The following is a 27325-nucleotide window of genomic DNA, read 5'->3' on the forward strand; positions in this document are numbered from 1 at the left end:
TAAGATAATGTGATATAAGGTGAGAACAGTACATTGGAATATTTGAAATAGTGAACATTTTATTTGGGTTGCCTTAGGTCAATTTCTATGCACAACACTAAAGTGAACAGTGAGAAGGCATGGTTGAGGTTAGAAATCTGGTAATTGAAGTAGTATCGGTATGAGCCAAACAAGGTCATTTCCGTTTCCCTGTTGATGACAGCACAGCATGTGAAAAACAAGGAGGTCCAGCAGAAGTAAGAAAGTCTACTTTTATACTGCACCAACTTCTGTTCCTCCAAATCTTGTATTTTTAATGTTATGCTTAGATAATATAAAATTTATAATCCAGCACTGACATTCCATTTAGGTTATGGACTGGTATGCTGGACTTGTGCAGATGGTTTAAGGTCACATTCCGTTGAAGTCAAATTTTTATTGTTTGCAGTTGTAACAATGTTATAGGTTATTACAATTAGCATCATCACTACCATCACAACTACCATCGTCATCTGTTTTGAAAGAACTTGTACAAATTCTGTCAATGTGAGTAAAATTTATCAGATATAACCTCAATTTTTCACACTGTCACCATGTACATGAGTATTGACTTATAAACAATATTTAATATATAATGTGTGACTATGTTTATGAACTACCCTGGTACAAAATTTCACATACCTAGCTTTGGTAAATCATCAGTTGATTGACTGAATACTTAAAATGGGAACATGCATAGACAGATGGTGATTTCAAAAGTCTATTACCCCCCCCCCCTTAACATAGGGAGGTAAGCTAATAAGTAAGGTAGGAGCAGTGGATTATAAAACTCTTTCTGTATGAGCTCCCTTAATGTAAATTAAATTGTTTAAGATCCAACCAACATTCAGAAAATTACTAAAAATGTTATGTAGCAGTTTAGGAATGTAGTTATTAATAGCCCTTAATTGTATTATGAAGTAATTTTATTGTGTCTGTAATTTACTATGGTCTTTAATGGACTCCTTTCATATGATAATTAGACTGTTAGCATTTTCTGTTGCCCCTTGGGCGCACAGCTCCCACTCTGGGAAATGGTAAGCTATGGTAATGGAAACCCTGCTAAATATGCATCCTGCTCCTAACAAAGATAATGTATAAATGAAATATGTGCTTCTCTTGTTTTCTTTATATTCGCAGAGGGGCCTTGTAATAACATTTCCAATCATGAATTGCCTTATTAGAGATCTGAGATTCTTGTGGTAATGACCATAAAGATTACTATCTTACAGGATATGATGCTGCGACATCAACAAGTCCACATGTCATCACATCACGGAGGATATTAATCTTTGACTGCCACATTTGTTAATATATTTTCAAGTATCTAGTAATTTATTTCACTAAGCATATTTCATATTGAAGTTTATTTTAGATTAGTCTCAATAAAATATATGTGCAGCTCCATACATCCTTAGCCCCTGCACTAAATTTAGTGAGTGGTCAGCTTCATGCCCTGGTATCTATTGGATAGGAGGCTGAGTGGGCCCCAGAGCTAGTCTGAACAAGGCGTAGAGAAAAATATCTACCCCCACCAGGAATTGAACACCAATTTGCCAGTCATCCAACTAGTAGCAGATCACTGCAGATACTGAACAAGTGGCATAAAATAAATTTTAGGACTGCATTCTGTTGTACTGATAAGCATGGAATTAAATGACAAAATTCCTATCATATTAATTGTTACATATATCTGAGATTTGTATCTGTTTACTTAAGATTAAAATGCAGTAGGCAGATGCACATCAAAATAGAGTTGTTCCATGAACTTTTTCGCTGCTGGGGTAGTTTCCAGCCTTTACATTCTTTGATGACTGCAGTGATTAAAAAGTACACCCTAGTCACCAGCAAGGGTGTTTCTACAGTTTGCACATTTCTGGGAAGTTTCATGACATATTGCCATCACTGATTCCAGTATGTGTTGTGTTTAGACCTGTCTCCTATAAAAATTAACATTATTAGTGAAATTGGCTGGGAAGTGCTTAAAACACCCCTCCCTGTAGCCAAGACTTAAAGCCCAGTGATCTCTGTCTCTTGAGGTCATGATGCAGTTGATGAGGGAAATCTTAAACATAATGAGCAGGTCCAGCAACATGTCTGTCACTTCTCATGAGGCTTGTATAGTAATGGGAAATGTGTGAAAAGGAGGGTGAGTATCAAGAAGTGAGCTTATGTGTTATGTGCCATCTGACTACTGTTTCTTTACATGATTTGAATTTCAGGAGTTCTGTGGCAGTTCGTGCTGATGTTTTTGAAACCTGCAATCGTGTTTAAGGCATCTGAATGATTTCAGTGTTCAAGTGTAACACAGGTTTCATCAGTTTTGTTTCAGTGAGCAATTGGCATTCTTGATACAGCACAAAAGGAACATGTACAGTATTTTCCACTAATGTAAGGATTATTACATTTTTGGAGAATAGATTGAAAATGGATTTTTTACCTTCCTGCATGTCCTGTGAACAAGTAGAAAGTTGAAGAATATAGTCTTCTGGGTTGTAATGCTGTGTAGCTCAGAGAGGGCCCAGTGTTTCAGATAAACATATTGCCTCTGTCATAAGGACCCATTCAACTTGCCGCCAGCATCTGCTGGCTTTTTGTTTTGCTTACTCTTTGACACTGGTGATGAAGACAACATGCTCCATCAAAGTGTGAGGCTGTCTTCAAACTGCACTATATTACAACCCAAAAAAATCACACTCTTCATAGTCACTTCCATAAGAAGCACAGATGCAGCAAGGAAAACTTACACATCTACGGATCCTGTAAGTCCTGTATTGATATTCTAGATATTACAAAAGATATGCCTGCATACACCAGATAATTTGCCCCAGTCTGTGCAAAGCATTCAAATCTGAAGAGCCATATTCAAAATGCTTTTAATTTTTGGTATCCACATTTGGTACATTTCCTTCTTTTTTATTCTTTCTCCAAAAGAAAATGGAGGGCGGAAATACCTGGCGTAATCATTTGTGGCCTGCTTCTTGCTGGGGTCTTGCTTGACTTACTGTGGAAACTCTGAAGATGGAGCCAATATATTCCTCCAATATTTCGGTGAACTTCTACAAAACTACACGGCACCATGTAGAGTCTCCATGGTCAAGTGGTATGTAAACTTTGCCATGGCAGATTAAAGAGAGAAGTTGCGATTGGTTAACCTGTAATGATCTGTAACATGTGCACACTTTAAGAAGACAGTTTATTGTGTACTGTTTAATGTACTTCATTTTTTTTGTGCCAAAAACAAGACATAGTCGTGCTTGAAATACCAAAATATATGAACCATTATACAGACATGCTCATAGAAGTAGATATAAAGTGTTTCTTGTGCCAACAGACACATAAGGCGTGACATTTAATGTATTAAACAGTGTTCACATTCACTACTTCATCACATGATGAGCCCCATTAATTATTATTATTATTATTATTATTTGACATGGGTAAGTTAGGTAGTTATCATAGTTTAGAGTAATATATCCAATATAGTCACCAAATAAGTCAATATAGCAATGATTACTTACTCTCATAGTCGGGAGAAACCAGTTGGAATCTCAGCCAGATTTCTTGCTGTCCTAACTCCAGTTTTCTTTATTTTCTTCAGCCTCTCCAGACAAAGGATGGGGTAGTACCCTCAGATAGGCCATGTTCATGTCCTTGCAGAAACCATATACTCATTTGCAGCTGTTGTTCCATCTCATTAAATGTCATATAATCTCTGCAGTTGAAACATCATGAAATATGGCAAGAATGCCAAACACATCAGTTTTTTCGTTTGTTTGTTTAGCAAATGGCATACCCTGTATGATGTAGTATAGCAACACTCAACTTTATACCACTTCAACTGCAAGAAGGACTTGTACAATGCATGTTGTATGATTTAAAAATGTGTTAGAATAAACTGTTATTGGTTTGAAGCAGTTTGGCCCTCACTTCCATCAACAGTTTTTCAGTTTTTTCTTTTAATATTCAGAAAGGATTGTAAGACTTGCTACATTCTACAGTGGGTTTTCAGCGTATTTACATACTTCAGTCACTTCCTTGCTGCTGGCTAGTTATAGCGTGACTATGGCTGAACACTACCAGTTAATCCTGATGTGAGTCAAGAATCACTCTGTAAGAGTACTGAAAGCAACCGACCTGAATTGTAAAGGTACTAAAAACTGTCTCCTACATGCACACAAAGATGTGAGGTTTTTGCAGTGGTAAAAATTTAGATTGTATTCTTCCATGTTGTGACATCGTGTAGTTCTGTAGATGGTTGCCAATATTTCATAGAAACATGCTGCCTCACTGTTCACGTTTATTTGAAGCTGGAGATAGCAGATGCCTTCAAAATATTGCTGGGTCATAACCCAGAACACAATGTAAATTATTCATGTAATTCAGATACAGTGAGGTTGACATGAAGAATTCGTTATGAGTTGTTTTCCTTTATTTAATGAATGGTCAAATATTAAGCAATATTTTTACTTTTGCTGCCATTGTGCAAGACCTCTCAGTGACTGCCATGATGAATATTCTAGATTAGACCGTTATTCATTGAAGTTATTTTCAGTAATGAGTTTTATTCATGCCTGTTATGCTTGGAATTGTAATCCCAGAATATTTATGACAAATTCACATTTGATTTAATAGTGTATTGAACCAAATCCACTCATATTGATAATCAGACATAACACTCTGTTTGACATTGAAGCACCATTCGTTATGAGGCAAAAATAAAACCGAAAGCCTATGCATATACATATGTATGAATCATTTGACTGATGTTTAAGCAAAGTGTACACCAAAGATGCACCTTATACAGCACAACATGCAACTTAAGTAGTTACATATAACTGGTCTGTGTGTTATACTTTCTGTTGTATCACTTCAGTTTAAACTCTGAATTTAAAATACACAGTTGTCAGTTATGTCTTGTCAGGTTGCATGTTGTGTGTCTTTGGAGTAGACCTTGCCTTAACTGGCAGTGCTCAGTTTGTCATGCTGTTCTTATGTAGGAATGAATGGTCAGTGCTTAGCCAAATGTAAGCTGTTGCAAACTTGTAGCCAGAAGTAACAGAAGCATATGGATCATAAGATGATGCACAGTTATATATTATAATTAAAATGGCTGTCTGCTGTAAATGAGATTACTTACTTACTTGCTCATGGAGCTGAACCCTTCTGGAGGAGCCGCCAATTCTGCAGCTACTCAAGAATTTCCCAGCATTTTATGGAACCCGAAGGTTCATTACCGTGTTCACAAGAGCCCTCCACTGGTCCCTATCCTGAGCCATATCTATCCAATCCATACCATCTCATCCTATCTCACTAAGATCCATTCTACTATTGTCCACCCACCTATGCCTTGGTCTTCCCTGTGATCTCTCTCCTTCTGGCTTTCCCACCAATATCCTATACACATTCCTCGTCTCCCCCATTCGTGCTACATGACCTGCCCACCTCATCCTCCTTGACTTGATCATTCTAATTATACTTGGAGAAGAGTACAAGTTATGAAGCTCCTCATTATGCAGTTTTCTCCAACATCCTATCACTGTAAATGAGATACAGTACTTGTAGTATAATGTTTGACGAACCCATTTTTGAAGTCATAGTTGCTGACAAAAGGAAGTTGAAAATTTCTTTTAGTGGTAGAAACTTCTATATTGTTCTTTGCATATTCTTAACATATACTCACCTTCAAGTTTGAGTTCCCTCTTAGAAATTATCTTTTCAAGAAAAGAGCCTTACAGTTATTTAATTTTTGAACATAATCCATTGTCCTGTTTCTTTATTTAAGAACAATGTTTCAGAGACTGGACTCTATCTCTGTCCTCAAGTAAAAACCCCACTCAGTACATGTAGTCCCTATCTGTGGACTAGTTTTTGTCTACCGACAGAGACAAAGTGCAGTCTCTGAAACATTGTTTTTACAAACAAAAAAAGAAAAACAGGTGATGGATAATGTCCAGAAAGTCAGTAATTGTGCCAATATACCATTGTCATAGCCTTTTAGATCTTGAAAATAGGCCTCATCAGTGCATCCTAAGAGTATTTTCAAGCTGATTTAAAATATCCTGAGAAATTTTCATTAACATTTATAGGTACAAGGTATTGTTACAACCAAGCCAGACACTTGTTTCTCTACAATTAATTTTTGTTTGCAGTTTATTTCAGTAACTTTGTTGACATGAATGATATAGAATGAACAGGAATTCACTATGATGCTGTCAGTTTCTCAGACTATATAGCATCAAATAGTGGGGTGATTAATGAATAATGAATTGTGAAGGATGTGTGAAGAACCAGGCATGTCCTAATTTTAGGTACCATCCAGGGATTTGCTTAAGGGACTAGGAGAAACCATAAAAGATTTCTGTCAGGTGTCTGGGCCAAGATTTAGATCAAGTACCTCCTGATTATAAGTTATGAGTATTACCACATCAACCAGCTTACATGTATCATTAGGTATTATTAATATCTATAATCAGATATGACTTTTCTGTACATAAAATTTGTGAATATGTCACCAGAATCATGAAATAAGTATCATTGAACATCATGGTTAAGTGGGTAGCACCCTTCCTTCATATTTAGGAGGTCAGGGATTCAAATCTCAACAGAGAGACTGGCTATCCTTAGCTTTTCATTCAGTTTCTAAGTCCTTCCTGGGAAGTTCCAGGCTAATGCCCCAAATTAGGCTACAATAACTTCCTTTCATGTCATTGCCAATTCATTGCTGACATCATCTGGTACTGTATGTATAATATGAGCTACTGACAACATTAATAATGGCTCTGCCATAGCTTAGGCTTTTGGTCACCGGCTTGCCATTTATTGGCCTCGTTTCCATCCCAGTTCAGGTCATGTGGGATTTATGGTGGGCTAAGTGACACTAGGGGTAGGTATTCTCTGATATCATCATTAAATGACATACCTATGAAACATAATATAATTTTAAAAATTATTAAATAAACCATGAATAAATAAATAAAATTAATTAATTATCATGTCCATGTAAAATAGTTTCAGCTTTTTTTACCTTTATGTAAAATGTTTTTTTGCATGTCTGCTTAATTGAAAAGTGTTTACACAGGTAAACATTTATCTGCTGCATTTTAAACTTGGGTAGTCAAAAACAAGAAGTTTTTTAAACCTGTTCTTTTAATTATTTTCTCAGGAACATGTCAGTAGGAAACCCTAAAGAGCAAAGGTATCACATCATGTACTTACACAGGATGCTGTCAGTTGGTGAAAATAAATGCCAAGAAGAATGGCTAGTGAACAATGGGGGAAAAAAGAAAGAAAAAAAGACCCAGGAAGAATTAGTACGTTCATGTCTGATAACCAGAACCCAGGACAACAGTGAAATGCCACCAGCATGAGTAAGATGAAGTTTTGATAAAGATTTTTTTCAGCTGTTGCTTCAGTGTTCAGAAAAATAACTAATGGTTCAGTATAACATCTGGAGCAAAAATATATCAGTACTCATTTCACACTTTTATATATAAATGATACAAATCGGTGTTATTTTAAACCATTCTAATTCACCTTTTCTTCAGATCACTACACATTCATTCTCACACTTTTACTATACATGCTCTGTTATGTTTAACACTATTGCTGTTTTTAATCTAAATACTGTATATGGTTTTAAAAATTAACAACATTCATGAATTTTTGTTATTGCTGGCAATGTCCATCTCTCTTTAGTCTAAGTATTCAATTTCTCTATAATACTCAATAACACAAGCATCTATCTACAATTCTATAGTCAATGGCCAACAAAATAAATAACGGTAAATTTTAATTTAACAACTTTCCATGTTTCTTAATCACTAAGTTTTGTTGGTTGGCAAACATTTTGCCTTTTAAGTAGTCATCATCATTATCCATATATATTGGTGGCTGATTTTCACAACACTAATAAGTATGGGAAGCACATACGATGCCTTAAAAGCTTAAATGTGAATTCTAAATGTCAAATAACTGAATTAAAAACGTTCTTATGGACATTACTCTTCATTGCTAGGAGTAGAGTGACACAAGTGAAGATGTTGCTACACCCAGTGATGCAGCAACTTTGCTATCTGCAGACAGTAAGGAATACTTCAGCCCACTGCCTGCTTGCTGAATGGAGTCCCTGAGGTGAAGATGTGTCTCATGTCACAAGTTTATTACGGGATATGTTATTTGAGAATTCAAAATCAGATAAATGTGATTAATTTGCATACTCTTCCATAGCACAAATCAGTATAAGTTTCAGTAATAGTTTCTAAATGTTGGTTTTCTAAGGCTTTGTTACTCTTTGTTGATTTTGATGGACTGGCTCTGTTAAAGATATTGTTGTTAAAAGCAGTGGACATAATTAAATTTGACCTAAGTGAGTAGCATGTACAGAGGCATCCCATACCTAGCAAATTCATTCAAGTGATAACTCTTCTGATTTGTATTAAGGAGGTGCCTGATTCAGCTGTTGACTGGGACATCAGCTATCCCGATTGAGGTTGTTTATGTTTATTCTCAGTCCCTCACTGCATATGCCAGGATAATACCACAAACTAGACCTTGACTACCTCTTTTTATGGCCTCTCCAGTTCATTATTCACCATTATTTAGGCAGTCAGTGCTGTGTTATCTGAGTTACTGAGAGTGTTGTTGAATAAACTACAAATAAATAAATGATGGCACAATCTATGAGTATATCTTTTTTGAAGGGAAGTATCACATAGGATATTTGTCGTCATTATGGATGGAGTGTCATAGCTTTTCATTTGACTTCTGGGATGTCGGGTCCGGTAGAATGGAGAGACGACCATGTAAATTTCTGTAACAGGTATTTAATGTTGGTAGAAGGAGAGTGAGCTGGTCACGGTAGCCGAGCGATCTAAGGATATACTGTCTTAGCTCGCTTGGAAACCGGGATCGTGGGTTCGAATCCCACTCAGGGCATGAATGTTTAGTTTGTGTGTGTGCGTTTTTCTGTGTTTGTGTACAGGTAGAGGCCTTGCGACAAGCTGATCACCTGCCCAAGGAGTCCTACTGCATGTGTAAGATCTAGAAAAACCGAAGTGAACGGAGAAATTCATGGAAGTAGGCCTAGGCCCACTGGGGCTGTAGTGCCAAGGAAAGAAAAAGAAGGAGAGTAAACAGACAAGCAGGCAAGCAGAGTGTGCCATAACCAGTGAGGAATTGTAACCTGAAAAGGGCTGTGACTCTAAGACAGGGCACCCAATGAATGCTGGTCAAACTCTGGCTGCAGCAGGCTGGCTCATCTGCAGCTGGGAGAGTGCAAGCTGGCTGGTCTTCCTTGTATTGGCAGCTGGGTGACTGTGAGCTGGCCATAGGGCAGTAAATGCTAGCGGTGGACTTCTCAGTGGGTCTAGTTGGCCCATTTACAAGAAATAAAACTTCTTGATATAAGACAGTTGAGCCACAGACTTTATGTGATCACTTGCTGAGGAGGTTGGTTACTATTTTAGCAAATGGTAAGAAGATTAACATAATTGAATGACATAGATGAGAAACAAAGATATAATTCATACAAATTAAGCATTTTGGAATCCATAAGGAGATAGCTAAGGAAGGAAACACAAAAACATCGCTAGAACTAACCATGACTTTTGCCCGGAGGACAGGCAAGATGTACAGGTTACCAGGTCATGTCAGGTCATCACCATTCTCCCATTCCATTGCAGTCAGAGAAGTTATCTGTGCTGGGTGGTGCTTGTAGACAGAGGTTTCAGATAGAGGTTCGAATAGGTCAAAAGGAGTAGATTGACTTCCTAGACTGATACCTTGGGCAAGGGTAGGGGCTCATAGGCAGAAGGGCCAGAGGTACTGGGTGTTATTCCTTTGCAATATGATTCAGGCAGGGATGTCAGTTCAGCAAAGCTAAAGTAGATTATGGTAAGCATTAATATTGTCTTGGACACTGCTGTTCTACTATATTTTTTTCAGAGCAGTAGGAACCATTCGTCCCTTTAACTGCAGGACAGGGGATTTTGGAAACTGAGAATAACAGCAGATATGGGAAATAAAAGAATCAGCCCATATGGCATGCTTAACTAATCCAGTCAGTTTCTGCCATCTGGATCCCCCTTGTCAGCAATGAGGTTGCTAACTCACAGAGATGATCAGTACAGTATGACAGATTTTAATGGGTTCTTTAAGGTTTTAGTCTTGAGTGTATAGTTTCTTACTCCACAGATGGCACTGGCAGTAGACACAAAATGGTTTAAGAAATTGTTGAATGGTCATCGCCTAGGCCATTTTTGTATATACATGCATTTTTTTTCAAAATAAAAAAAAAGTTTCACAAATTCTGCATTTAATCGTGTGTATGGGTTTCCATGGACTAGGTTTGTTGCAAAAAGAATTTGCCTTTCTTTCTCTCTTAGTTTCAGGTCTGTGCACACTTTATCACAATTTTTATTGCATATTTTCCTGTTACCTCCCTTCAGCATAGCCTGGTCTCTGGTATTATATTGCTGGAGTTATACGACATGAGTTGTGCCCGACCTCTCATCAGAGAGGGCGTCCCACATAGACAAGACAGTAATTTTCATTCAAAAGAAATATCTGGTCGTGAGCCCCCGCAAGGGCTCGACACCAAGACAGACAGACTGACTGACCATCAGTTTCAACATGACTTTGACTTTGACTTTGACAGCAATAATCAGTGACCACATCAGCCAGTCAGCCATTTCTCTTAGTCCAGAGCGATCGGTCTTCGAAGTCATCGGCTCTTCACTGTGTCAGGGACGGCTGTCTCAGCTCTCCGGCGGTCATGCCCAACACACCAGGCAACTGGCGTAGCTGCCGCCACTCCAGTGACTGCACTCCGCGACCAGATGTCTTCCAGCAACCACACTCTGCAACCAGTCAACTTCCGGCAACTGCCACACTGTGACCAGACAACTGACTCAGCTGCCGCAACATTAGCCAACACACCGTAGCCAACATCTATTTCTACCGGTGCATGCGGCCCTACATCCCCGGCCAGACAGACCACCCGAACAGCCGTAAAACTATCTACCATGGTGGAACAAACGGCCTTTTTCAGGGCCTGCAAACTTTCCAAAGTGGTTGTCTATTGGAACCTTGACAATCCCACAGCCTGTTAGTTTTAATGTGATGTGTGTATCCAGTGGAGGAACAGACCATTTGACCTTTGATCAATATTAAGAGAGTCCATAGTTCCTCTAATCCTCAGTTTATCACAAGCCTTGCTGTCAATTGTGATTTTGAAGACTGTGATGGTATTTGGGAAAACATAACCCCTGTGATGGTGAGGGATGGCTTGCTTCATTATAGATGCCAATATATCTTCTAATGATGCACCAGCTTCCCATTGTATTTATTCCTTTTGTACATTAAAAGACAGTTTGAATATTGCTTGACATTATACATTATATCTCATAACATTATTCAAGGTGTCTGGCTTGGTGTTGTAGTGGTAAATTTCTTGCCTGTGGACACAAGGTTGGTGGATCATTAAGGGTGATAAAAACTTTGGAAAGGAAGTAAAGCTGGGGGGTCCATGTCATCCATTTACAAAATGTAAAGGAAGCTTTAAACTAAAAAGTTTAAATCAGAGTTAAAGAATTATCTACATGCTAATTCCTTCCACTCTTTAGATGAATACTTCAATGTAAATAGAGAATGATGTAAAATTAAGTTATATTAATTTTTAAGCTAAAATTGCCTGTACTTATGTATGTAACCTTTTGACTTGTTCTGTATCCAAAGGTACTAACCTGCTTAGGATTTATAGAATGTAAATAAATTCAATTCAATTCATTTGGGATAAGTGATGAATGAAGGCATAATTTGGTCACCCACATAGCTCCCTACCATGCTCCTAGATGCCACATTAGTTGCATGACTGTGGAGACCTCTAGCAAGGCAAGAGTGGGAAAAACTTGAAGTCACTCAGTCCAACTGAAATACCCTGGATAACCAGATGACAGACCTGAATAGAAAATAAGTTACAAAATACACCACCTGGTTAAAGTTAAAAAAGAACACAAGTAACTTAATTGCCAAAAGTGTAGCACTACAAAACAACAAACCAATGGCCTAACATTGACCAAAGTACATATAACAATAACTAATAGGATGTAATTACATTAAATGTCAACTGTTTTTAGCTTACTTTCATTAGTTAGGAAAAATAAAGCTAGGCTTCTGAGACACCAAGCTGATCACTTGTGTGCATGTGTGCATACAAGTGGGTATGTGGGTGCATGTGTTCCACAGCAAATTTTGAATGTCTGAAATGATCTCTATGAAACTTCATATGTATATCATAACACCTGAGGCCAGGCATACTTCATAAATCCAACACTGAAGCCTATCAAATATTTGTTTTACTGACTTCATTGCATATGTTTTTTCTACTTGTCATGCAAAATACTGACGCTGTAGTGAAAGAAAAGTAGGTGATTAGTTATTCCAAAAATTTCTTGTTATTTTTGTGATTATTGACATCCAGAAATAAAACCGACAGCAAAATAATTTAAAATTAACAAAACCTTCATATGACAGAGTGGAAATTACACTACAGAGAAGAGTGCTATGTTCTGGGATGTGATTGTGTGCTGTCCAGTGGAAGTCCACCAACGTTACGGGGACATACTGCTCCATCTTCACAGTAAAACAGTAAATAAAGCAACCAGCAAGAGACAAGCAGGAAACAGCCAGCAGAACTTCAATGAATTTGTACAAGAATAAACGGCATCATGTGGCAATATGTAGTAATCTTCATCATGGGCATTGCCAAAACTTACTCCAAAAGGCAACTACCAGTTTTCTTGGGGGTGGGGGTAACCACAAAATTGACCTGAGACTGCAATTTTCACAGATCACCCTGAAGTACTCTGAATAGAAGGGCAAATGTAAAGATGGCCCTGTGCTTAATTAGTTAAGCACTGTGTCATGAAGACAATGGGGGAGTGGAGGAATGGCTCCACCATTCCTGACCTTGGCACTAGATGAGGTGAGTGGTCAGCTTCACACTCTTGCCACTTTACTCCAGGTGAAAAAGCACCCAGTACCCATTTGATAGGAGTGTGGGTGAGCCTTAGATTTGGTCTAGACGCTGTGGAGAAGTGTGCTGGGAATGGAACACAGGCCATCCAACCCTCACTATACTGACTGAGCTATCCCAGCTCCTGAATGTAAGGGAAGTATTTCAAAATCCATTTCATTTTAGCATTTATATTTGATATAATTCTTCCTTTTATTATTCATTTATTTATTCAGTTTTGTTTGTTTCCAGAATTTAAGGGTGGAAAAAATGTCTGGTGTGCATACTTGTGGCCTTGTGTTTGCTGTTTTCTTGCTTCATTTACTCTTTGACACTGAAGAGGGAGCCAATATGTTCCTCCAAAATGATGGTGAACTTCTACCAGAACTCATGGCATTACGAGTACATCTCCGAAGAGAATGCTCTGAATAATCTTTCCTTTGCGGATTGATCAGTAAGGACCTTTATGTTCTAGTGAGATGTAAGCTTGGATGATGATGTTGAATTAAGAGATAAGTTGTATTTGGTTAACCTGGAAATTTATACACTTTAAGAAGGTTGTGTTTTTTTTACAGTTTAGTATGTTTCATATTTTTTGTAACAAAAGTAACAACTAGTTGTCCTTGTGCTTAACTAATTATGCATTACACCATGAATATGTGTGGGGGGAGTGGATGTATAGATCCACATATTCTTGGTCTTGGCTCCAGTTTTAGATGAGTGGTCAGCTTTGCTCCCTGGCTGCTTTACCTGTGGAGAAAGAGCTCCTGGTACCCATTGGATAGGAGACTGGATGGGCCTCAAAACTAGTCTCGAGGATGTGGAGAGGATAAAAGTCTTTCCCCTACCCAGACTTGAACTATGACCCATCAGCCATCCAGCCCATAGTCAACTGATATTACAACTGTACTATCCCAGTTCGAAATACTGAAATATGGGAACCATTATAACAAGAATGTTCCTACATAACGTGCTTTATATGTCAACAGACTCATGGGATTTAAGAGATGACATTTGAAGTATAGAAGAGTGTCCTCACGTCCTGCTTCATCACTGGACAAACCCTTCTAAATATTGCTATATGACATGGGTGAGTTAGATAGTTAACATAGTTCAGGATAGTATAGTCAACATCAACACCAAATAAGTTGGTATAGCAATGATGTGTCAGTCCTGTAGTTGGGACAAACCAGTTGTAATCTCAACGAGACTTCCAACTGTCTTGACTGCCATTTTCTATATTTTCTTCAGCCTCGCCAGGCAAAGGATGTGACAATACACTCAAACAGGCCATGAGCAGTTCCTTTCAGATATGTACTCCCATTCATGGCCACTGTTACTTCTCATTGAATGCCATTTAAAGTCTGTAGTAGAAACATCATAAAGTATGGCAACAAATCCAAACATATCAGTCTTTTTTATTGTTGTTTAGTAAGTGGCATGCACTGTGTGATGTAGGATAGCAGCATTCTGCTTTATACTACTTTATCTGCATGAAAAAATTGTGCAAATCATGTTGTGTGTCTTAAAAACATGTTACGATAAACTGTTAATGGCATGAAGCAAAATGTCCCTTAGCACCATCAACAACTCTTCCCATTTAATATTCTGAAAGTACTTGCTACTTATACAGTGAGTCTTCCTATATACATATTTACATGCTTCAGTCACTTCTTTACAGCTGACTGGTCACAGTCTGCTTATGGCTGAACACTTCAAGTAGATCCTGATATGAGCAGAGTCACTCCATAAGAACCCTGGAAACAGCTACAGTACCAGTGCTGTCCGGCAAGCACACAGATTTCAGGCATTTACAAACTGGATAATTGGGCATGTTGGCTGGGAAGCTTTCTCTCAGCCTGCAACTTTTGAGAACTTTGTCTTATTCCTGTCCTATGAGGGACAGATGAATGCTACGATGACAGTCATGTTTGGAAGCAAGCTCTCAGATGCTTAGATTCCCACTCAACACTTGAGAATGTAATTCCACTGAAATGCCACACAACACATCCCCAGTTCCTGACACAGTCCAAAACATGATTGTCTCTCCTCTTCCACCCACATGTATGAAATTTATACTGTCAGTTTGCCATCATACATAGCTAGAGAAGCCCTTCCTATCTGCCTGTAGAGAAGCTAAATTTATCTCCATCCTGAAACCCAATCTTGATCACTTCCTCACAGCTAGTTACAGGCCTGTTAATCTGTGTCTGCAAGACCATGCAGTGCATGGCAAACCATCAGCTCTTCACGATCCTTGAAAGCAGAAATCTCATTTCAAACACCCTTTATGGATTCCAATGCCACAGATCCTACCTCGACCACCTTGTGTACTTGGAGGACAGTATCAAGATTTTGTTGCCATTCGCTAACAGCTCATGCCAGTATTGTTTGAATTGGAGGAGCATAAAATACAACTTGGCGATACAGTATCTGAAAGAAGGCTTAAGGGTTGAAATCTTAGAGCTTGGCTGCCATTTTTCTTCTAGAGCTTCCTCCAAGATCATCACCTCTGAGTTTCATCTCAGCAGTGTCTTTTCTGCTGTCTATTGACAAGAAAATGGAGTGCCAGAAGGATCGGTCTTAAGTGTGGCCCTGTTTGCTGTCACGATCAGTGGGATTGTCAGCACTGTTGGTCCTTCAGTTGCAACATCTGCGCGTGTTGATGACCTTGCAATTTAGTACAGGTCTTGGAGTGTTGCCATCAATCTCTTATGGCATTAGGTTGTGAGGACATATTTACCTTCTCCACTGCAAAGACCGAGTATGTACATTTCTCACGATTAAGGAGTTAATATCCCTCTGCAGACCTGTGCCTTAATGACAGCGCTCTGCCATTTGCTCCAGCTATCAAATTTCTAGGGCTTTTTTTGACAGCAAATTCATGAGAACTGCACCTACGACGGCTGGGTACTAAGTGCGAACGATCATTTATGTTTTAAAACTTGTATCTGGTAGGCCTTGGGTCGGAGACCAGACTGCATTGTTTCGATCTTTTCATTTCCTAATCCGCTCCCAGATGGGCTATGACACTTTCGTTTATGTGTCCCCAGCGAAGCATGAACTGTGAATCCTTGACCCTGTCCACAACACCGAGATTCGTCTTGTCACTGGCTCCTTCCATACTTGACATCTGGAGAACCTCCACTCCCCCTACTGAGAAATCCTCTCTGCATTTATATGACAAAGCTCTCAAGATATCCCAATCACCCATCTTTCATCCCCACCCATCACAACTGGTACGAGTTGAATACCAAGCTCTTCTGTTCATTAGGCGACAATCCCGGCTATGTTACATCCTTTGCGCAGACTCTACAAAGTCACACGCTATACCATCCGGTAATTTTGGAAATTCTGCGACAAATGTACAACCCACACGAGGAACGGAAGTCTGTCGTTTTCTGTTGGATATGTGGCCACACGTCTGCCAGAGAATGAGGTTGCCGATGCCGCCTCTAAGGGAGCCACTTTGCTCTGAAATTAAATATCAGACCGAGCCTTAGGTAGTGATGTTCGCGCTATTTTGATAATACGAACGCAGACAGTGGGCAACAAAATACGAGTCTTGAAACTGACAGTGTAGGCATGGCACCCATCCCGTAGCTCTAACAGGGATGAGGATGTTATGGTAGCGCGACTTCGGGTTGGTCACACTCGTTTTACAATCAGCCATCCGTTAAGAGGTGACCCGGTACCTGTCTATAATGACTGCGACATACGATGGGGTACCCAAAGAAACCGAACTAATTTTTTTGTGGGCAGAGCTTTTGTAGTACCGCGTTTTGCCGCTATGAGCGCATAGAGCTAACATTCCTGAGTCCATAAGCCGACTACCGTTGCTTCAGAAGGTAAGGACTAGTTTCGGCAGAGTTTATAGTGACAACTGTTTTGTGTGATCGTCGTTTTTGCAATGGCTGATTTTCGTGAACAGCGTGCGGCGGTGAAATTCTGCTTTTTGCTCGGTAAAAGTGGAACAGAAACTCTTGAAATGTTAAAAACGGCGTACAAGGACGATGCTATGGGGGAAACTCAAGTGTTTGAGTGGTTTTCCCGTTTCAAAAATGGTGAAATGTCAATTGATGACAAACCTCGTTCTGGTCGTCCTTCCACGGCCCGAACACATGAAAATGTTGAAAAAATTCGTGAAATCATCAAGGAAGATCGACGACGGACCATTGAAGAAATTGTGGAGCTGTCGGGAGTGACTTGGAGCTCAGCGGCCAGATTTGTGGCAGTCGGGTGACTGGTTTTTCCATCATGACAATGCCCCTGCTCACACAGCCCTGTCTGTACGACAATTCTTGACCAAAAATGGTATGACCCCTGTTCCTCACCCTCCATACTCACCCGACCTTGCCCCATGTGACTTTTTTTGTTTCCTCGAATGAAAAGAGACATGAAAGGAAAAAACGACGGAGGCGCTGTCAAGCATCTCAAAAGATGAATTTAGACAATGTTTTGAAAAATGGAATAAAAGACTAGACAAGTGTATTAGTGTAAGTGGAGAGTACTTTGAAGGGGATTGAAGGTTTGTGCTTAAATTTGAATAAATAAGTTTAAAAAAAATAAGTTCGGTTTCTTTTGGGTACCCCCTCGTACATTCTGCATGAATGCCCACATTACGACCAAGTTCACCAAGCTTTTCGCCTCCATGTCGATGAAGGCGGAAACATCTCAACGTTTGGAATTCCTCCGCTGTGTACGGATTCTCAGGTTTATTTAACTGACTCTACCTCATACCCCTGTTTGGAAAACTTTACCTTCATTGTTTTCTAAATATCCCACTTTTCGATATACAGCCTGTTTTATTAACTTCATCTTTACTGTCAGGTTATGCTGGAGGCAAACAGAGTTGCTCAGTGTTCAGATTAACGTTTCACACAGTGGAGACAAAAGTTGGATACGTTGATTTATATCATATTTGTTATGCTTCTTGATTTTGTTCCCATTCACTCAATATGTTAACTAACATTTTAACGTGCCGCTGTAAACTCCATACTGTAATGTTGTGTGGGAAACATAACTATCTTGATGGTCCGAAATACATTACGTGTCTCACGAGTTGGTAGTGACTTCCGGTGGTAAGCCTGTCATCTAAATATGTAATATGGGGTCTCGAATAAATTATTAATAGACTGATCAAGAGAGCGTCTTATCACTAGATCATTTTTATCTCACTTCCATGTTATTGATAATAGCAACAAATTGGCTTTGCGAACTTGTGAAAAGCAACTCCATTTAATGTAGGACATTGAAATGTTGCGTGATAACATCTAAGGTCATTTCTATGTACAATGTAAAAACATCATGGCGTCCGGGCGTAAACTATATTTCCTTGTTGGATATTGATAAATAATTAATCACTGAATCAAAGAACGACATTATTATGGGGGTTGTTGATCATAAACGTATTCGTAGATATTTTAAGTTTTAAATGTAGCAGCAGGCTCGAAGTAATGATTACAGTCTAATTTTAGACATTTCAAATTTATTATCACGTGTATGGAGTGATTATAGTCAGGGTTTTAATTGTTAATTAGATTTATGGAGCTCTTAAACAGCTCATCACTACACTTCATAACTCACAATTATACACACGCACTAGTGTCCACAATCACTTCTTCACTAGCCGTTGCTCGGTAGCGGCTTACAACAGCTGACGTTCCTCTTCCTCTGAGTTTCCTCAGAGTGCCTCAGATACCAGCTTCTCACAGCAACAGCTTATAAGGACTGAACCGCAGCAGTCCTCTCTCTCACTCACCAACTAATTCTCTTCTCGCGTCACGAACCAGATACTCAACAGAACTAGCTCTCATTAACTGGCCTGATTATAACATCTCGGCACGGCTCGCACAGAAAACACCGTTCCCCTGTTGCTATTTACTGACCCTTGCCTAGTAGGAGCCGTTGTCTAGTTGTTTGTTTCCCGACCGTTGCCTAATAACGGGTCTACATACCACAGCATATTAATGGAAATTATCCATCAGAATATTTAAGTAAATTGTATAGCTATCGATTTATAATTGTTCTAAAATTGGAAGTGTTCAGATAGAAAAATTATCCCAGTATATCTTATTTGAAGGTGTCACTGAATTGGAGAATTCTCGAAGCAACTACAACATCATATCTCTATCGTCTATTTATTGATCAAGGAAAACTTAAGATTACTCTGTTATGGAATGTTACGCCTTATAGTCTGGTAACTGTTTAATAACGATGCGGAGTAACGAACTGCCTAAATATTCAGGACAATCTTGTATCACGAAGATGGAAGCAAGATGTTCATTCGAAAAGCCTATAAGCATCTACCAGACTACGCTTTATAGTATTCCGGAAGACATCAATCCTCACAATCACCTCTGTGAGAACCTCAAAGCCCACAAAGGCTACGGAAGTGCTATCATTGTGTATTCTGCTGATGCACGAATGTAAGCCTTACGTACTTCCAACCATACTTCCTGTTCCACGATCATTTACCACTTCCACGTCTCTTTTGAACATCATATTGGCATACGAAATATGTTTTTGTTGTATATGTCGTTATTGACTTCCTGTAAAAATATAATATATCAGACGGCATTGATGTCATGGCTACCTAGATCTGAGAGTAGAAAGGACTTACACATACCATGTAATATCTAAATTACATTATTTAATATTTATTAATAGTTTTGTATAGTAATATACAAGATCATAATGACTATTCTCTTAAAATACAATACGTATTATTGTAATATTGGATATCTGAATATTTAAATTTTGAATGAAACAAAACACATTTATTTAAATTTTTACCCATCTGTGTACTGATACTTATTACTTTATTTCGTTTTTCTTCTAAAGGTTTTATATTCGTGTGTCTGTGTGGTTGCTGAATATATATTGTAAATCTCTAGTAATGATAAGGTATGGAATAAACAAGCTTAATATAAATAGGAGTCGACAGGCAGCATCGAAGTATTCCTCTGGTGACACTCGTCCAAGCTATAATGAGGCTCCTGAGTTCTCTGCTGATTGTGGTGCTGGTTGTGGCCGCGGTAAGTTCAGAAAATTTCTTTCCTTATTTAACGACGCTTTGCTTACGTCAGAAATTGTAAGCCGAATGGAAGAGTGAATTAGAATCATGAAATAGGATGGATGTGGAAAAAAAAAGTGGTCTAACCAATTTTGAAATGCTATCTCAGTATTTGTCCAGAGGAATAAATTAATTCCGGCTGTGAACTAAGGATAATCGTCCCCAGAATAGAAATTAGAAATCGGCACAACCTTAATACCAAGTTCATTTACCCCCCCCCACACACACACACAGAATTGTCGTTATTTGTTTTAATTCTGACGGTTTTTATATATTTTTTATTCTCTTGAAAAATGTATCAATGTACGTAGGGATGCTGATAAGTTTCTGGTTTTTCCTATTTTACCTACTATTATACTAATAATACTTTCATCACATCAAAGTTTGTTGTTTTGTGTATGTCTGACCTAAATTTCATAATTGTAGCAGAGATTACTGTATACAGATAAATAAATGATGTTGGCTTGAAACATGCCTTCAACTGTCCTGTCAAATATTTTTTTTTAAACCACTAGAGATTTCGCAGTATTAAAAGAGGATCCAGGAATTAGCTGCTGGTTCTCGGGTCCCTGGTTCATATGTAACCTGTTTTATTAGGACTTTGTAACCCAAAATATATTGTTCCATCGTAAGCTTTATTCGTTACTAGCCAATTTTACTATTTAACGTAGTTTAAATCTACTTAACTCCATACTGAGTTTAATAAAACTTAACCTGAATAGTTCTGTCATCTGGGATATAACGTCATGTAGTCTGTTGCAAGTCAACTGACGTTTCGGAGTAACTTTTCTCCGTCTTCAGGATCAAAGAATAAGCAGAGCAAAGGCCAGCATTCGCCACCTGCTTTCACTCTGGTTTCTTCCATGGCTTTTTCTTCGACCCTGAAAATGGAGGCGCCATATTCCTCCGAAACGTCAGTTGACGTTCAACGGACTACACCACGTTATATTCCAGAAGATAAAACTCATCATAACTACCGCTCTGAGAACCTCACATCCTACAAACACATGACTTGTCTTGATACTTATCCAAGCGCATGAAGCTATGGACGCTGACGCACACTTTAACAAAAACAGAACACGAAGCACAGACTTAAGAGAAGGCAGTCTATATTCGGCACTCAAAGAATCAAATCATAAACTAAATGCGATTAATAAATAAATAAATTTCTTTGCATATATTTCGCACCATTCGGGAGTATATGGACGTGGAGTTAAAGCCCAACTCACACTTGAATTAAGTGAAGGATACTAAAATGTTTCTCACTCCAGCCGTCTTTAATGCATGGCCCTAGATCCGTTCTGGATTCGGTGGTAAGAAACAAATTCTTCAAGATTTTGGGCGGAATGGAACCCCAACCGCTGGAAGAAGTAAGGGGCACCAGCATCTGGTGGTGCTTAAAAACCCGATCCTGTAATCGGACATATGCTGTCAGACCTCGCAAATGTCTTGGATACAGAAGGTCTTCCTGGTTTCTATGTGTACTTCTGTGATGGTTGACGAAAGTTTAATATCTTAATGTCGTAATAAGGATTTAGGAGGCCTAACAAATGCCGTGTGCTTTCCAGTTGTTGGCGAGCCTAGCCGACGGCTGTGAAAAAGGACCGACCACGTCGACCACGGCAGCAACGGCAGCAGAAGGCGCATCTGAGTCTGAAGCTATCACAACAGCAGCGCCCCGGCGCAGACGAGACCTGCAAGTAAGTATCATTCAGAAAGGACGACACAATGTCCTAACCCTAAGGAAGGAGCGTAGATTGAGGAAGATTAAACAAAGAAAGTTGAAATAATAAAGGCCGTAGAAAAAAAGAAAAAGGAATGTAATTTCTACAGTTCTAGACTTCCTGGTCATTGTCCTAATATTTATTTAAAACTGCGACATGACGCCCGAAAGCCGGAATAGTGAACTCAGGGGAGACGTCCATTACTAGGCAACTGTTCGGTAAACACATTCTCGCGGCAACAAATACGTAAGCAACACTCAGATAATTCCATTGCAATGTAACGGCGCTGTAAACAAGCCTTCTCAGCAGTAGACTAACTGTGTTTTCTGCGTGGTCCGTGCTGAGAGGTTAGGGCGAAGAAGAGATCGTTTGAGTTAGCGCTAACATTAAACTGACCCTCCACAAAGCTCTCATTAGATCTGTAATGACGTAAGCTAGTCCCACCTGGGAATTCGCGGCAGGTACCCGTCTAATGAAATTGCAGCGCCTACAAAACAAGATTCTCCGCACCATTGGCAATTATCAAAGGCTCACACCGGTTCGCAATTTACACGTGACTTTCAAAATTCTGCACGTATACCATTACTTACTTACTTACTCACTTACTCACTTACTTATGGAGCTGAGCCCTTCTGGAGGAGCCGCCAATTCTGCAGCTACTCAAGAACATCCCAGCATTTTATGGAACCCGAAGATTCATCACCGTGTTCACAAGAGCCCTCCACTGATCCCTATCCTGAGCCAGATATATCCAATCCATACCATCCCATCCTATGTCTCTAACATCCATTCTAATATTGTCCACCCACCTACACCTTGGTATTCCTTGTGGTCTCTTTCCTTCTGCCTTTCCCACCAATATCCTATACGCAGTCCTCCTCACATCCATTCGTGCTACATGACCTGCCCACCTCATCCTCCTTGACTTTATTCTTCTAATTATACTTAGAGAAGAGTACAAGTTATGAAGCTCCTGATTATGCAGTTTTCTCCAACCTTCTGTCACTTCATCCCTCTTCGGTCCAAATATTCTCCTCAACACCCTGTTCTCAAACACCCTCAGTTTATGTCAGAAACCAAGTTTCACTATAACAAAATTATGCAGGCAACAAGCAGAAGTCATACAAAATCACGATAACGAAAATGTTCGCAATATTGTACAAGACGAATGAAAGTATAAGAGGCCTAAACTTGGCGGTGGTCAAGCATACGACCGTTCCAGTGACTAGACTGCCGTTGTAAGGGAAACTACTAGAAATAGGGCAAAATCTGCTGTACTGATCCTGGACTGACAGAAGCCCTGTATATATTGTATATATATTTTTAATATATTTATTATATAAAATGTAAACATCTTTTACATTATGTCAAATGGCTTACACTGCAGACAATGCCTCTGACAAAAGACAGACCCGTCCTCTCGTCAGAGAGGGCGCCCCACGATAACAAGACTGTAACTGTCAAATAGTAATAAATATGTAGTCATGAGCCCCAGATGGAGCTCGACACCAAGACTGACTGACTGCCTGACCGTCAGTCGCAATGTGACTTTGACTTTGACTTTGACGTTTGAGTTAGTTGAGTTTCGAGAAGCCAGCCTGCCTGGTAGCAGAGGAATTAGAATTGAGAGTCTCCGGTTTTGGCAACTAGCAAATAATTGAGAAGAAAAGGCAAGAATGGCATTAGGCTCTGCAAAGAAGACTTCATGTGTGATCTGAAGTCAGAGTGATACTGTTATAAATCCGTTGCCAGGATACAACTAGTGAAGACTGAGAACCCTAGTGCGTATGTAACGGTGAAATAATGAAGTGGGGATATAGCGGTAGCTTTATAAGTGCCTGTATCATCCAATCCAAAACACGTCTATAAATAACGCACAACCCTAAATAGTGGACTCTGCATCTGTTCTCAGTTAAACTGTTCACTCAGTTTTGTTCAATTATTAGAGATAGTCAATATCTCTTTACAAGGGAACAAGGACAGAGACTAGCTTCATCCATTGGGCCGGAGTAGGCTTTTTACCTCAGGGCGAAGTTAGAGTCCAGTCTCTGAAATATTATTTTAAGTAAATGTGGGAGGGTTGATAATGTCTAGTAAAGTAAAAGTAAAGCTATCCCTGTAACGGGCCGTGAAGGTCCATAGGGTTGTGAGACGTTGAAGGTCACATATTATCTAGACAATCGGCTCACAGATGGCGGTAAGGTTGTCAGCCTTGCTGGCCGGCCGCGCTTTACTATCCAGGAAAATTGATAATGTCCAGAATGTCAATAATTGTGTTAATATACCATTGTTACTAACTTTCATATCTTACTCAAAATTTGTACTCTTCGCCTAATATTGTTAGAACTTTTAAAATCAAGGAAGATGAGATGAATTAGACGTGTAACATACATGTAAATGATAAATCCCTGCTCAGTTTTGATCGGGGATCCTCGAAGGAAGTGACCATTTTCTTAGAGGTATAGTGTCTTCAAGTTTAGAGCAAAGTTGATGGGAACTCTGTGCACCCCAAACTGGATTATAATATTTCACTCCTGTTGCTCTTGTGTCAGTAGTTACAGGGCACTCAATATCTGCTGATTGATTGTTCAGGACAGTTGGAAGCAGGCATCACAGGGTGGTGGTTTCGGTGGTCATACCGAGGGTGAAATGGGAGCTGGTGCTGAAGGATTCGGAGGAGGAGCAAAAGCGAAGATGGGTTTTTCGTTTGGCGCAGGCGCAAACGCTGGAGCTGGCGCAGACCAGTAGTTTCTGTGAGTAACCGTCCACGACAGGATCATGGTTATCGTTGTAGAGTAGTGATATGTAACGATCATTTGATTTTGGGCTATTTTTATGACGGTCATAGTTATCCTTTGCGAAAAGCATTCAATTTATCATTCTCCCCAAACCCTTGGATTCCACTGTAAAACAGGGTATAGTCATTTTATTAATGAAGTGGCATACTGACCGCGAAGGTTGTGGTAACAATACTGTGATAATTGTGTTGATGATACGCCTACTACTGCTACTAACCCTGGTACTAATACTAGTTGTAATTTACTTACTTACTTACTTACTCATGGAGCTGAGCCCTTCTGGAGGAACCGCAAATTCTGCAGCTACTCAAGAATTTCCCAGCATTTTATGGAACCCGAAGGTTCATTACCGTGTTCACAGGAGCCCTCCACTGATCCCTATCCTGAGCCAGATCTGTCCAATCCATACCATCCCATACTGTCTCTCTAAGATCCATTCTAATATTGTCCACCCACCTATGCCTTGGTCTTCCCAGTGGTCTCTTTCTTTCTGGCTTTCCCACCAATATCCTATACGCATTCCTCGTCTCGTCTTCCCCATTCGTGCCACATGACCTGCCCACCCCATCCTCCTTGACTCGATCATTCTAATTATACTTGGAGAAGAGTACAAGTTATGAAGCTCCTCATTATGCAGTTTCTCCAACTTCCTGTCACTTCATCTCTCTTCGGTCCAAATATTCTCCTCAACACCCTGTTCTCAAACACCCTCAGTCTATGTTCCTTCCTTAATGTCAGAGACCAAGTTTCACACCCATGCAGAACTAATTCTAGTTATAATACTACTAATAATAAATAAACTAACACTTTGGTAGCAGAACCCTAAAATTCAATATTATTAAGACTAAACTTAGCCATTATACAGGATACTGAGTCAGTTCCATCCGCACAATCTACCTCCTTAAAATCGATCTAATGTAGCATTTAATCTTTTCTAGGTCATCCAAGTTGGCGTTTTCAAAGCTATGTTTCCAAAACATTGTCTATATATTCTCTTGCGCTACTAACTTGTCTATAAATCCAGCTCATCTAAGCGCCCTCTATTTAACTATCTCAAGAATATAATATAAACCACAAAATAAATCCTTATGTAGGTTTAATATCCTAATTTACCTACTTAATCTATCCTTTACATATTCAAATATTTTCCTGAACACATGGTTTTAATGCTTATTGTTTGTTTTAGCGTTTATTCACGTTACATCATCTAGGGCCCATGTTACTTAAGAACGTAAATGTATTTTTTATGTATCTTGAGAAGTCCCTTCCCGAGAGACAAGTATATTTAATAACAATTACGGACATTTATCATGTACGCATAGTATGCCTTATACACCATTTACACAAAGCACACTGACTTCAGAGAAGTCAGTAATATTATAATAGGGCCTATAAAATGTGAGCCACCGAGACCGCTGTCTGATAATCCTGCTGGTGTCCTGCAAGGTAACTCTTGCCCGCTTGATTTACAACGCACTTCATACTCCGAGACAGAAGACAGATGTCATCCTGTATTAACAACACCAAGAACCATCTGTCTGTGCTTATGTGATCTTGTCAAAGTTTTCCTTTTTACAGGCTTGGGCTACCCAGCGAATCCCATCTCTGAACACCTGCTTACGTCACAGAAGTAGAATAGAAGCAGTTGTATCATTTCATTACAAAATTGAAAGGAACATGCAAATGTGAATCATGAAATGTAGATGATCTTAGAAGAAGAACTGCTAATTAATCAAACATATTCTGTCTGGCTTAGTCACAGGACTGTAATGTGAGAAGGGTGTATGTTGTGTCTGTAGTTTTGTGTTAATTCACACAAAGGTAATAATAAATTCAATTATGCTGTGTGCAAGCCCTTTAAAAACGTTCTGCTGCAGAATTGCCCTTAAGTAGTTTATTAAGATATTTCCTTATGCTATCGAAGTTAGACAGCGGTCACTGTTACCACAGATCCGTCATTGGATTCAGTTCTTAGCAAGTTCAAATCGGTTCTTATTTTCACACCTATTTCTCTAAGCTCCGTTTTGATATTAATTTTTTGTCTTTGTACCGATGTCCTTGGGTATCCCTTGCTTCTGCGTTTTAAGGCAAGATTTTATACCCATTCTTGTTTCTTTATATGTTCTATACGTGCATCTATACTACTAAAATTATCTTTAAATACATCCAGTCGACTGCTACAATTATTTTTAAATACATCCAGTCGACTGCTACAATTATTTTTAAATACATCCAGTTGACTGCTACAATTATTTTTAAATACGAGAGCTGGAATGAAAGTAATGAGCAGCATCGGTTTATGTATGTTGAAACGACATAACGAGACTATATTTTATTGTAGAAAAAATATTGTAAATACAAAACAGGCCTAGGAAATGCCAATCCGGCCTTCTGTAGCACATTCTTATAAATATCTTATTCTATAATAGCGGTAACCCCGCGATTTTTAATATAGATCTCAACTAAAATTTGCTAGTATGTTCTTAATAATCAGTACAATTACGAGACTAGGGGTTGTGTGATTGATAGCGACATCTGTCGTCTGAAATCTGAAATACAAGTCCTGCGCATGCGCAATATTATTTACCCATAATTCACTGCGACAAAATCTCTCTAAACCAGTGGTTCTCAAACTTTTTACCTCTGAGGGCCCCACCCCCCCCCCCCCCGCGATACAAGACTAGCGCCCCGACCC

General features: G+C 39.2%; 1 protein-coding gene and 1 long non-coding RNA gene across 3 annotated transcripts; both read left to right on the plus strand.

The window, feature by feature from the left end:
* The first annotated feature begins 187 nt into the window (after nucleotides 1-187).
* On the plus strand, nucleotides 188-8909 carry LOC111868752. Of its 2 annotated transcripts, none has more exons than XR_002843554.2 (4): nucleotides 188-236; nucleotides 2953-3121; nucleotides 7184-7388; nucleotides 8036-8909. It is a non-coding gene; the product is annotated as an uncharacterized LOC111868752 (long non-coding RNA). The 2 variants fall into 2 exon arrangements; XR_002843555.2 differs by lacking the exon at nucleotides 188-236 and adding an exon at nucleotides 256-525.
* Nucleotides 8910-19962: 11053 nt separating this feature from the next.
* Nucleotides 19963-26477, plus strand: LOC111868742. Its single transcript, XM_023859677.1, has 4 exons — nucleotides 19963-20070; nucleotides 21677-21808; nucleotides 24425-24585; nucleotides 26209-26477. Exons 1-3 carry the CDS (start codon nucleotides 20023-20025, stop codon nucleotides 24578-24580), a joined length of 336 nt encoding a protein of 111 aa, XP_023715445.1. The 5' UTR covers nucleotides 19963-20022; the 3' UTR covers nucleotides 24581-24585; nucleotides 26209-26477.
* The last annotated feature ends 848 nt before the right edge of the window (nucleotides 26478-27325 follow it).

Source organism: Cryptotermes secundus, unplaced genomic scaffold (genome assembly GCF_002891405.2).
Source record: "Cryptotermes secundus unplaced genomic scaffold, Csec_1.0 scaffold13, whole genome shotgun sequence".
In the NCBI taxonomy this organism is placed as follows: Eukaryota; Metazoa; Arthropoda; class Insecta; order Blattodea; family Kalotermitidae; genus Cryptotermes; species Cryptotermes secundus.